General features: G+C 47.1%; 1 protein-coding gene across 1 annotated transcript in view; it reads right to left on the reverse strand.

The window, feature by feature from the left end:
- Positions 1-13,606, reverse strand: part of LOC142243975 (macrophage mannose receptor 1-like) — a 234,721-nt gene that overhangs the window by 86,537 nt on the left and 134,578 nt on the right. The window contains exons 18-20 of the mRNA XM_075316164.1: positions 8,149-8,216; positions 6,806-6,906; positions 628-770 (exon numbers count right to left, since the gene is read on the reverse strand). Coding sequence (XP_075172279.1) covers positions 628-770; positions 6,806-6,906; positions 8,149-8,216 — 312 coding nt within the window. The remainder of the gene's footprint in view (positions 1-627; positions 771-6,805; positions 6,907-8,148; positions 8,217-13,606) is intronic.

Below are 13,606 nucleotides of genomic sequence, written 5' to 3' on the forward strand. Positions count from 1 at the left end.
CACCGTAGAAGAAATGCTAGCACAGGCTTCCAGTGCGGTCTTAGCTTGAGGTTCCCGCGGTACCCCACCTGTGACTTCAGGTAAACTGACCTCAGGTGAACTGATTGAACTCAGTGACCTCACCTCAGGTGAACTGAGTTCAATCAGATCTGCATCTCCTGGCAGAAAACCATGTGCAATTAATACAGGTAATTAGTGCAGTGTAGAAGGGCTTTTTTTTAAAAAAAAAAAAAAAATTACAGGTCTGTGAGAGCCAGAATTCTTGCTGGTTGATAGATGATCAAATACTTATTTCATGCAATAAAATGCAAATTCATTATTTGTATGATTTTTAATGTCTTTTTGTGGATTTTTGAGGGGGATTCTGTCTGTCGCAGTTGAGGTGTACCTACGATAAAAATTACAGACCTCTCCTTTCTTAATAGGTGGGAAAACTTGCAAAATCGGCAGCGTATCAAATACTTATTTTCCTCACTGTATATATTTTATTTAGAGTATAAACACTTTGCAAGCTTGTCACCTCTGTACCCGACACACGTTTTGCTGTTCTTTTCTTAGGGGCAGTAATACATTATGGTATGTAGCATTATTCTGTAATAATAGTAATACTTATCTTATTAAAATTACCTTTTTTCCAAATGAAAGCCAATCTGTTGGACATCCACCTTCCTGTGCAGGAATAGTTGGTGCAAGTGTTGTATTGATGGAACTGTTAGATCTTTCACAGATAAAGTGGTTACGATAACCACAATTTATGTCATTCCAATACCCTGTGGGATAATTAAATTATTAAATATTACTCTACTTTATTCAAGGTCAAGGAATAATCTAAATACAGTTTTAATGCATGTCTGAACATCTGTAACACACCGGCATTCCTGCACTAACCGGCAGTGACACCGCCCTGCAGTTTCTCCTGCTTCTGTGCCCACTGTGGCTCTTGGCTCCCAGGAGGGCACGCTCCTCGCTTCTTAAGGCAGTGCACATACTCTTGAAGTGTCTTCAACCTATCGCTTGGAGGTACCAGGTATTTAAGGCACCCTCCCCTATTGGAAAGTGCCTGTGCAACGTTTGTTTCCTGTAGCCAGTTTGACTTGTGGCTACGAATTTGTTGCCTCTTCCCTGGACCTTGTTCCAGATTTGATACTACTTGGCCGTATGCCTAAACTAGTCCTGATCCTGCACCTGAACCTGTCTGAGTGCCTGAATATGTTCCAGTGTCTCGGTACCCACCTGTGTTCCTGTATCTATTTCTGTGTACCAGTACCAGCCTGAGTTTTTGAATCCGTTCCTTTGTCCTGCTACCAGTCTAAAGTTCCTGAATCCATTCCTGTGTCCAGTTACTAGCTTGAGTTCCTGAATCCATTTCTGTGACCCAGCACCAGCCTGAGTTCCTGATTCCATTCCTGTATCTCAGTACCAGCCTGAGTTCCTGATTTCGTTCCTGTGTCCTGCTACCAGCCTGAATTACTGAATCCATTCCTGTGTCACTGTACCAGCCTTAGTTCCTGAATCTATTCTAGTATCCTGGTACCCTGCCACTCTTCTTGAATCTGTTTCTGGATGCTTTCCTATGTTCCTGAATCCATTTTCCTATCTGAACCAGAACCTATCCTGTGTGTATTAGCCGTCTTGTCTGTTACTGAACCTGTCCAGCCTGTATCAGCCGACCCATCTGTACCAGTACCAGCATCTACCTTGCCAGTGTTCCTGCTCCTGTCCTGCTGTGGCTCCAACTCTGTATCGCCTGTTGCTGTTTGGGTCAGCTGCTGAAAACCTGGGGACTGCTTTGAATGGTACTTGGCAGCTACCTGCAGCACAAATCTAACCTCACCACCTGAGGCTCTAGAGAAGACAAGGTAAACTCAAAGTCACGCCTCTCCATGGTAAGCCTGGGCTCCGTGGCCCAGTAGGTCCACACACCTGTCTCGACCGCAACAGTCACTGCCATCCTGGCCTTAACAAAATAAAGTAAGGTAATCTAACACACATGACTAGCTCAGATGATGGCCACTGTCACATCTGTGAGGCTCTGCCCCAGTATAATCTCTTCCTACTTACTCAATGTTGTAGTCACTGTTCACTCATACTGCAAAATCACACCTCTACAAAATCCACATCCTCGAAATACACATGGAACTGTGAACACTTATCACCAATGCGTTCTACAACCGATACACTGCTTTCCATCAGTCAAAGGGTTGATTCATCAAGACTCGAGTTTTGCATGCCAATATTATTGAAGGGTGTGCTGAGTAAGATGCGCACAATTTATTATAAAGCGTGTATCTCTTAATGCATTTAACGCATCTTTTAGCTACCGTAGGCTTTGCAGTAGGCATCACCAAGCTAACACAATACTTCAAAGTAGTCATCACTGAGTCACTGCCATGCTTTACTATTGAGATAACTAAGCCACCTCCATGCTTCACTCTATGCATTACCCAGCCACCACCATGCTTCCCTTTAGGCAGGGTATTATTTTCATTCTTCCACCTCCAGACATATTACTGAAGCATAGGCCTGAAAAGTTGCAGTTTTGTTTCTTCGTTCTGAAGAACAGAATCCCAAAACCTTTTTTTGGCATATTTATAAGATTTTGAGTATATTGGAAGTAACTTTTCTTGTGCTTTTCGGTTAGTAAAGATTACATCTTGGAGTTCAGGCATGGAGTTGTTTAGTGTGTACTTTACTATGCAAACTACTGTAAAACCTTAGGTATTACTGCAATTCTATTGTATTTTATTAATTGAAATCCATGGTGTTTGTATGCATATGAGTCCAGTTGGGGATCCTACTCACTGATTAGCTGTATAACTGTGTATACAGAGATAGCAGTCAATCATCAGTAGGAATGTCCACTGGACTCATATACATACAAATGTAACAAGGGTAGACTGTAAAGGTACCGTCACACTAGGCAACATCGCTGCTGAGGCACAACTTGCTAGCGATGTTGCTTAGTGTGACATCCAGCAACAACCTGGCCCCTGCTGTGAGGTCGTTGGTTGTTGCTGAATGTCCTGGGCCATTTTTTAGTTGTTGCTGTCCCGCTGTGAAGCACAGATCGCTGTGTGTGACAGCGACAGAGCAACAACTAAATGTGCAGGCAGCAGGGAGCCGCCTTCGGCGGACGCTGGTAACTACAGTAAACAGCGGGTAACCAAGAAGCCCTTCCCTTGGTTACCCGATATTTACCTTCGTTACCAGCGTCCGCCGCTCTCAGCTGTCAGTGCCGGCTCCCTGCTCCCTGCACACATATGATTAACAACCTCATGTCCTAATAGTTGACTACTGGCACTCCAAATGACATAATTTATACACATTTATTGGGCATCACTAGATGACCAAATTAGAGGAGTGACGCCATTTTCCAATAAAAACAATCTTTATTTAGACATATATTTTAAAATGTTTTAGCATAAAGGTACCGTATAAAAGAGAGACACAGGCAGGAGAAGTAATTGAATCCCTATACTGGTAACTGGGATATTCACACCCAACCAGGTGAGTATCTGTATTGTTACAGCCAAATATCATATATTAAATGGACCAAATATAGATTTAGTGATCCCAACTGCATTATTACCAATGATGCAAAAGATTCTTCAACGTAAGGTTCCCCTATACATGATTTTTACAAAAATATCATATATTAAATGGACCAAGTGCAGACTCTGCGGTTCCACCTGCGTTTTTCATCAGTAATGCACAGATTCTTCAATGCAGGGTTCCCCCATAAATAATTTGTACTCATGAGAATAAATAAATAAATGAATAAAAGAGTATACAGGGTCCCCAGAGCAAGGAGAATTCCAAAAAATGCAGTGTAGATTACCAAGGAACACACATAGCAGTATCCACAGAGCCCACAAACGTCCATAAACACATGGGATCCATTACAATTCAAAAATGCAGTATACGTTTACAAATAGACACCCGCAGTAATGACCACAAAGTCCACATAAGTCCATAATCAAATACAAACTACTATAGATAGGCTAACATCAAGCATATTAGTATCGCAAAATTACATCATCTGGATGGGAGGTATCCTGCCGTGACCCTCACACTCCGACACGTGTTTCGCAAATGGCTTTCTCGAGGAGAAAGCCATTTGCGAAACACGTGTCGGAGTGTGAGGGTCACGGCAGGATACCTCCCATCCAGGTGATGTAATTTTGCGATACTAATATGCTTGATGTTAGCCTATCTATAGTAGTTTGTATTTGATTATGGACTTATGTGGACTTTGTGGTCATTACTGCGGGTGTCTATTTGTAAACGTATACTGCATTTTTGAATTGTAATGGATCCCATGTGTTTATGGACGTATGTGGGCTCTGTGGATACTGCTATGTGTGTTCATTGGTAATCTACACTGCATTTTTTGGAATTCTCTTTGCTCTGGGGACCCTGTATACTCTTTTATTCATTTATTTATTTATTCTCATGAGTACAAATTATTTATGGGGGAACCCTGCATTGAAGAATCTGTGCATTACTGATGAAAAACGCAGGTGGAACCGCAGAGTCTGCACTTGGTCCATTTAATATATGATATTTTTGTAAAAATCATGTATGGGGGAACCTTACATTGAAGAATCTTTTGCATCATTGGTAATAATGCAGTTGGGATCACTAAATCTATATTTGGTCCATTTAATATATGATATTTGGCTGTAACAATACAGATACTCACCTGGTTGGGTGTGAATATCCCAGTTACCAGTATAGGGATTCAATTACTTCTCCTGCCTGTGTCTCTCTTTTATACGGTACCTTTATGCTAAAACATTTTAAAATATATGTCTAAATAAAGATTGTTTTTATTGGAAAATGGCGTCACTCCTCTAATTTGGTCATCTAGTGATGCCCAATAAATGTGTATAAATCCCTGCACACATAGCCAGACTACACATCGGGTAATTAACCCGATGTGTACTGTGGCTAGGAGTGCAGGGAACAGGGAGCCGGCACTGGCAGTGTGAGCGGCGTACGCTGGTAACGAAGGTAAATATTGGGTAACCAAGGGAAGGGCTTCTTGGTTACCCGATGTTTACCGTGGTTACCAGCGACCGCAGAAGCCGGCTCCCTGCTGCCTGCACACGTAGCAGAGTACACATCGGGTAATTAACCCGATGTGTATTGTGGCTAGGTGTGCAGGGAGCCAGCGCTAAGCGGTGTGCGCTGGTAATCAAGGTAAATATCGGGTTGGTTACCCGATATTTACCTTAGTTACCAAGCGCAGCATGCTTCCACATGTAGCGACGCTCCACCGATCCCTGCCAGGTCAGGTTTCTGGTGGGATCGCTGGAGCGTCGCTTAATCATCTCACATCTCACCAGCGACTTCCTAGCAACTTACCAGCGATCCCTATCAGGTTGTATCGTTGTTGGGATCGCTGGTAAGTTGTTTAGTGTGACTGGGCCTTTACATTTGTACTCCTGAAGACACCAATCGCATTATTGTATTATGTAGTGTAATATGAATAATGTCCTGTGTCTTGTAAATATTGTTTAAGGTAAATTTAATATTAATGTGTTGTTTTGCGAGGGAGTAGAGATCTGCCCAGCAACAGCCAGCAGGGACAGAAATAGTTAAGTGTTGGGATTAACCCACAATGGTAGGTGTTAGTTGATATAATTAGAGACAGTTTATTACAGAAGAGTCAATTCAGAGAGTGAAGATTTAGTAACCAACAATAGCGGTTGAATAGTTTGTAGGTGGTGGTGGGGTCCCATACAGTGGGTGGCTTGTAGCAGCAATGAGAAGACAAGAGAATGGAGACGAGATAGCATGAACCTTGATAATTTACTGAGAAACAGAGTATGACCGGGTTGAAATGAGAGACTGATCCTCAATGACCCCAAACAAAAGGAGACGGAGGACAGGACACTAGCAAACAGACCCATACCCATCAAGGTAACGGGTTTATCCCAACTGGCATGTGGCTGACGTCGGCTTATTTGAGTGGATTTTCCCAGAGCATCTGAGAGTGCTACTGTAGGCTCTACTCTGACCATGATGATGGGACCCTTGATGATCACCCCTGTTGGGAGACCAGATGTGGAGCCGCTGCAAGGGAAGTTGACCATTACAATGTAATACTGAACTGGGAATAGGATCAGTAAAATCTGAAGCAACCCAGTGGGAACTAGGGATGTGTCTGATTTTTTTTGTTGTACTGTAACATACTGGAAGATATGTGCCAACTATCTGAAGTGTGTGAAGTTGTTGCAAAGAATGAACCATTGAGTAAAAAGTTGTTGTTTGAAATGAGAACGAGCTGTTGGTCTCTGTAGAGTTATCATCGAGTCCTGGCCAACCGATATCAGCAGCAGTATGCGGCCTGCACAGGTTCCAATCCCACATGACAAATCCACCCAGCCACGGCCAACTTTTCCATGTAGCATACCGGGGCATCTGGAGTCAATCCCTTGCCCACACCTACCACCACGCACCACTGTACACAAACACCAGGGATTTCAATTAATGACATACAAGTTATATTGAATCTTTTCTAACAAACCTCTTTATCATTCTACTCAGGGTTTCCTCCTCTATACCTCTATATCGAATGGTCTACAGATCAGACTACATCTAAAATGTGACGAGTTCCCTTTAAGCCAGCTTCTTGCATTTACAATATCCTAAATTTAAATTCCTACACCACAAGATATATGGACAATAACAAGTTAATGTACAACTTTTCCCATTATTAGGCATCAGGACTAGGATTTGTGTGAAAATTCCAACCACAATTTTCTACGTACAATAAAAAAGGCGGAGACTTAGGACTTACCTAGGGGATAACTCATCACCACACAGAACTCATCATTATTGGAAAAGTTAGGTTGATGTTCATCCCAGGCAACAAAGTTAATTGGAGAACCATCCTCCCACCTAGGGATAAACACAAGAGAGCATTTGTTTCTTGAAGAGTTTTATCTTATGCCGCTTTCAGAGGACCAAAATGCAAAAGTCAATGGTGTAACTTGAGACTGATGAGCCTTGGTGAAAGGTTTGGGCCTGGGCCCCTCCCCACATGTTGGTCAGATGTAAGGGTCTTTGTAGCGTTCTAAATCCTATATAGACATACAAGTTTCCCCCCCTCGTCCTCCATTATGTAGTAATGTCCTCCATCTTTTACTAATGCCCGCCATCCTGGGCCACTTACTGGTTAATATGTTCTCCGTCCTGGTATAATTGTCCAAATCTTGGTATCTATAGGCCCTGATACACGCAACGACATCGCTAATGAGCTATCGCTGGGGTCACGGAATTTGTGACGCACATCCGGCCTCGTTAGTGACACCATTGCGTGTGACACTTACGAGCGACCGCTAATGATCCCAAATACTCACAAAATCGTTGATTGTTGACATGTCGTTCATTTTCCAAATATCGTTACTAGTTCTGGTTGCAGGTTGTTCGTCGTTCCTGAGGCAGCACACATCGCTACGTGTGACACCCCGGGAACGACTAACAACAGCGTTCCTGCGTCCTCCGGCAACGAGGTGGGAGTGACGTTCATGCGGCTGCTCTCTGTCCCTCTGCTTCTATTGGTGGCCTGCTGTGTGACGTCGCTGTGACGCCGCTCGAACCGCCCCCTTAAAAAAAGAGGTTGTTCGCCGGCCACAGCAACGTTGTTAGGAAGGTAAGTTCGTGTGACGCGTACCGGCGATACTGTTCGCCACGGGCAGCGATTTGCCCGTAACGCACGAACGGCGGGGGCGGGTGCTATTGCTAGCAATGTCAGTGTGTAAAGCAGCCTTAATACAAATAGATTAATGGAAAAATAAAAAAGTTATGGATCTTGGAAGAAGGTGAGGAAAAAATGAAAGCGCGATAGAAAAAAACCAGCTGTGGCAGGGAAGGGGTTAAGGGGATTTTCTGGTTTTTTTTTGGTTTTTTTTCTACTCCATTTGAACTTTACGTTAACTGATTTGTCTAAAGTCAAAATAGAGATCAAATAGTATCATCTAAGATTGTATCCTTATATGCAAGGCATGTGAATAATGTAGAGGGGTCACTACTTTATTTTCTCTTTGTATTAGACAGATATTTCAGTACATCAATGAACGTTCAAAATTTCAAACTAAAATTCTTATTGTGTTGTAATACATTTTTATTATAAGCACGTACTTAAATACTTTATCCAGTCCTAATTGTAGCCCAATATAGTAACTTCTATCCCCTCCATCCTTCGAAGCCTGAAAGTCAAATAGATAACATCAAAGTAAGACATTTTACTGAATTCTCATGAAGTAAATTACAAAAAAACGCATTCCGTAGAGTACAGATTTTTGAAAAATTCAAGTAAAATAAGTTTCCAAACATATTGAGAAATGTGTGAGCACACAGTATCAGGAGAGGGTGGAGAAATGTCTGAGGAGATCGTAGATGTGAGATATGTGTGATGACACAGTATGGGGAGGGGGTAGAGACATGTGTGAAGAAACAGTAGATGTGAGATATGTCTGATGACACAGTATGAGGAGGGGATATAGACATGTGTGAGGAGACAATAGATGTTAGATATGTGTGAGGACACGGTATAGGGAGAGGGAGGAGAAATGTGTGAGGAGACAGTAGATGTGAGAAATGTGTGAGGATACAGTATGGGGAGAGAAGAAAAATGTGTGGAGACCGTAAATGTGAGATATGGTGATGACACAGTGTAGGGGGTGGGCAGACCCCTTACAACAGTGAGCATAGTTAACCCGGAAATGTTATTAATAAAAATGTTTTATATGTATGTATATTGTGTTAGGGTACCCCCTAGTGGCCGGGTGGGACGGCTGTCAGCACAGTGGGGAGGAGGAGCCGGCAGAAGCAAGGGGAGGGAAAGAGCAAGTGTTGTGAAGGAAAGTGAAGATCAGGAGGGCAGTTGTCTCGGGGACAGGAGCGGAGCAGCAGAGCCGGGGCAGAGTGTGGGAGCTGAAGAACAGGGAAGCCGGAGAGGAGCGGGGGCGGAACCTCATAGAGTGAAGCAGTCCGGTGTGGGTCCAGGCTGTGGGTAGCCAGAAGTGGAAGCCAGGTGAAGCGGAGTAGCCAGGCACATCCCCACTGGAGGGGACGCAAGGACAGGCTTCCCCCAGCTAAAGAAAGCGCAACATCACTGTTTTTACTGCCTCGTGTGGAGACTTGTGAAGAATAAAGAATGTTTGTTATTTGCATCGAACCATGCCTGAAGAGTGTTTGTGCGCCGGACAACACCTGCACCACCACACTCTTCCCCACCACAACATCTCCTGTCCCCAAAGTGACGGCGGAGCCAGGGGTAAGCCTGACAGCAAGGGCCACGACTACAAGGCCGGAGGCACCCCTGGCACCCCGTTACATGTGGCGTAGTCGGCAGGATCCGGATCTTATGCAAGGGGCCCCGCTCCCAGAAGAGGGAGACCAAGTGGTGCCTAGGGCCCAGGATCCGGACTATTGGAGAAGATTCCCGATCCCATGGTGGGAAACAGAAGCAGTGCCTGCAGCGTTGGACCGGGCACAAGATGGCGGCAAGATGGCCGTCGTCTGTGAAGATACAGAAAGCGCGCGAAAAGTTGGCGCCAAAAGAAGAGCCTGGGGCTGGCCGGTGCCGAAAAAGAAGTTCGGAGTACTCCGCCCAAAGAGGGGAGGTGCCGGTCCCAGGGCACGTACGAAGATATGTGAAGTAGGCGGTGTTGTAAGAAGAAAGAAGTACCGCCACGGAGGGGTCGACCTGAAGTGTGAGACTGGGGGTGGAGTATGCCCAAGAGCGGGAAAAGTAAGCCCGCCTCCATTTCCTCCAGCTTCTCCACCGACCCCGACGCCTTTACCTGAGCCTTGTTCCCCAAGCAAGATGGAAAACGCCGAGGGACTACACCCTGCGCCTGGCCTGGAGAAGAGCTACCCGAAGCAGATTGCGGCTGCGTCTGCGGAGGGATTCCCCGCTCATCTGCCGGCTGTACCCGGAGGACCGGGAAGAGCCACAAAAGTGACTTGGGTGACCACGTGGGACGCCGTGACTGGAGCAACCCATCAGCTACGAGCCTTTCCGGAGGCTGCGCCGGTTGCCCGGGCAGTCCTTGTCCGAGTATGTGCAAGCCCAGAGAGCTGAGTGGCAACGGGCCTACCATCCGGAATGAGCACCAAGACCGGAAGATGGCGGGCCTGTTTTTTGTGTTAGACACCGGCGTTGTTCCGAGCCGGAAGAAGGTGTGTTGGTTGAAACTGTTAAAGTTGTTGAGTCCGGAGAGAGCCTGCTGCTGGACTGAGCCGGGGGCTCCTCCGCGTCGCTGAGAAGAAGTTTTTGTGTTCCTGCCGTTTACCACCTAAGACCGGGAGCTTCCAGGAGGAACTCCGGGCGCTGGACTGGTGCACCCTCTTTCGGGCACCCTCCTGTGGACAGGTTCGCAGTTTCATTTAACATGACTTTGCCTAGTTTTTAAAAAAAAAAAAAAAAAAGAGAATTTTGTTTACTTACCGTAAATTCTTTTTCTTATAGTTCCGACATGGGAGACCCAAACCATGGGTGTATAGCTTCTGCCTCCGGAGGCCACACAAAGTATTACACTTTAAAAAGTGTAACCCCTCCCCTCTGCCTACACACACCCCCGTGCATCACGGGCTCCTCAGTTTTGGTGCAAAAGCAGGAAGGAGGAAACTTATAAATTGGTCTAAGGTAAATTCAATCCGAAGGATGTTCGGAGAACTTAAAACCATAAACCAAAAGAACAATTCAACATGAACAACATGTGTACACAAAAGAACAACAGCCCGAAGGGAACAGGGGCGGGTGCTGGGTCTCCCAATAGGAGCTAGAAGAAAAAGAGAATTTTGTTTACTTACCGTAAATTCTTTTTCTTATAGTTCCGACATGGGAGACCCAAACCATGGGTGTATAGCTTCTGCCTCCGGAGGACACACAAAGTACTACACTCAAACGTGTAGCTCCTCCCTCCGGGCTATATACACCCCCTGGATGACAATCTAACCAGTTCAGTGCAAAAGCTGAAGGAGGACATCCACCCATAAGTAGAGATAGAGTAAAACTCGGAAAGACCGGAACTCTGTCTACTAACAACAGCCGGTGAAACACACGGGACAAAAAACTGCCAACAGGCAACAGGGAGGGTGCTGGGTCTCCCATGTCGGAACTATAAGAAAAAGAATTTACGGTAAGTAAACAAAATTCTCTTTTTCTTCATCGGTCCTTATGGGAGACCCAAACCATGGGACGTTCCAAAGCAGTCCATGGGTGGGAAATAAACCAAACTGAGAAGTAGGCAAAACCTAACTTCACAAATGGGCGACAGCCGCCTGAAGAACGCATCTGCCCAAGCTCGCATCTGCCGAAGCATGAGCATGCACTTGGTAGTGCTTCGAAAAAGTGTGCAGACTGGACCACGTGGCAGCCTGACAAACCTGCTGAGCCGTAGCCTGGTGCCTGAAAGCCCAGGAGGCACCGACAGCTCTGGTCGAGTGCGCCTTAATCCCTGGCGGTGGGGGCACCTGAGAACACTGGTAGGCATCGGTGATAGCCGACCTGATCCAACGAGCTAGGGTCGGTTTAGAAGCAGCGAGACCCTTGAGCTGACCAGTGGTTAGCACAAAAAGTGAGGTGCACCGCCTAAAAACGGCGGTGTGTGACACATAGATTCGGAGCGCCCGCACCAAATCTAAGGAATGCAACGCCTTCTCAAAGCGATGCACAGGGGCCGGACAAAGAGAAGGCAATGAAATGTCCTGGTTAAGGTGGAAAGGAGACACCACCTTAGGGAGAAAGTCCGGAGTCGGACGAAGAACCACCTTGTCTTGGTGAAACACCAAAAAGGGGGATTCCGAAGAGAGCGCAGCCAAATCAGAAACTCTCCTGAGAGAAGTTATGGCTACTAGAAAAACAACTTTCTGTGAAAGTCTAAACAAAGGAACCTCCCTGAGAGGCTCAAAGGGGGGTTTCTGTAAGGCCGTGAGGACCAGATTAAGGTCCCAGGGATCCAAGGGCCGCCGGTAAGGAGGAATGATGTGAGATGCGCCCTGCATGAAGGTGCGCACCTGAGCCAGTCGGGCGATACGCCGCTGGAACAATACCGACAGAGCCGACACCTGTCCCTTGAGGGAATTGAGGGACAGTCCTAGCTGTAGACCGGACTGTAGAAAAGACAGGATGGTCGGCAAGGAGAACGGGCCAAGGGGCATGGCCGGAAGAGCGACACCAGGACAGGAAAATCCTCCAAGTCCTGTGGTAAATCTTGGCCGAGGAAGACTTCCGAGCCTGAGTCATAGTGGAGATGACCTCAGAGGGAATGCCTGAAGCCGTCAGGATCCAGGACTCAAGAGCCACGCCGTCAATCTGAGAGCCGCAGAATTCTGGCGGAAGAATGGACCTTGAGAGAGAAGGTCTGGGCGGTCCGGGAGGTGCCACGGCACCCCTACGGACAGACGGCGCAGGTCTGGGTACCAAGCTCGCCTGGGCCAGTCCGGAGCAATGATTATGACTCGACGGCCCTCCATTCCGATCTTGCGCAGAACCCTGGGCAAGAGAGCTAGAGGGGGGAAAACACATAGGCCAGACGGAACTGAGACCAATCTTGAACCAGTGCGTCCGCTGCGAAGGCCTGAGGATCGTGGGAGCGAGCCATGTAAACCGGAACCTTGTTGTTGTGCCGGGATGCCATTAGATCCACTTCCGGAGTGCCCCACTTGCGGCAGATTGATCTGAACACTGACGGATGCAGGGCCCACTCGCCGCTGTCCACGGTTTGACGGCTGAGATAATCGGCCTCCCAGTTTTCCACGCCTGGGATGTGGACTGCAGATATGGTGGACTTGGAGTCCTCCGTCCACTGGGAGGATTCGTTGAACCTCCAACATCGCCAGACGGCTGTGAGTCCTGCCCTGGTGATTGATGTAGGCAACCGCTGTCGCGTTGTCCGACTGAACTCGAATGTGCCTGCCCGCCAACAGGTGGTGAAAGGCTAGGAGAGCTAGAAACACAGCTCTGATCTCCAGCACATTGATCGAGAGGGCTGATTCGGACGGAGTCCAAGTGCCCTGTGCTCGGTGATGGAGAAATACTGCTCCCCAACCGGAGAGCCTGGCATCCGTGGTGAGGATCACCCAGGACGGAGTCAGGAAGGAGCGTCCCTGAGACAGGGAGAGGGGCCGAAGCCACCACTGAAGGGAGCTCCTGGTCTGTGACGACAGAACCACCAGCCTGTGCAAGGAAGAGATCCGCTTGTCCCAACAGCGGAGAATGTCCAGCTGCAGAGGACGCAGATGGAACTGGGCAAAGGGAACCGCTTCCATTGATGCCACCATCTGACCTAGCACCTGCATGAGGTGTCCTGATGGAATGACGGCGGTGCCTCAGCAGAGAGCGCACCGCCAGGCGAAGGGACTGCTGTTTGACTAAGGGCAACTTGACAAGTGCCGGCAGAGTCTCGAATTGCATCCCTAGGTAAAGAAGCACCTGGGTCGGGGTCAGAGTGGACTTGGGCAGGTTGACAAGCCACCCGAACTGAACGAGCGTGAGTGAGACACTCCGCTGGCAGTCTGCACTGGATGAGGCCTTGACTAGAAGGTCATCCAGGTAAAGAATCACTGCCAACCCCTGGAGGTGCAGAAC

This window comes from Anomaloglossus baeobatrachus, chromosome 6, assembly GCF_048569485.1.
Source record: "Anomaloglossus baeobatrachus isolate aAnoBae1 chromosome 6, aAnoBae1.hap1, whole genome shotgun sequence".
In the NCBI taxonomy this organism is placed as follows: domain Eukaryota; kingdom Metazoa; phylum Chordata; class Amphibia; order Anura; family Aromobatidae; genus Anomaloglossus; species Anomaloglossus baeobatrachus.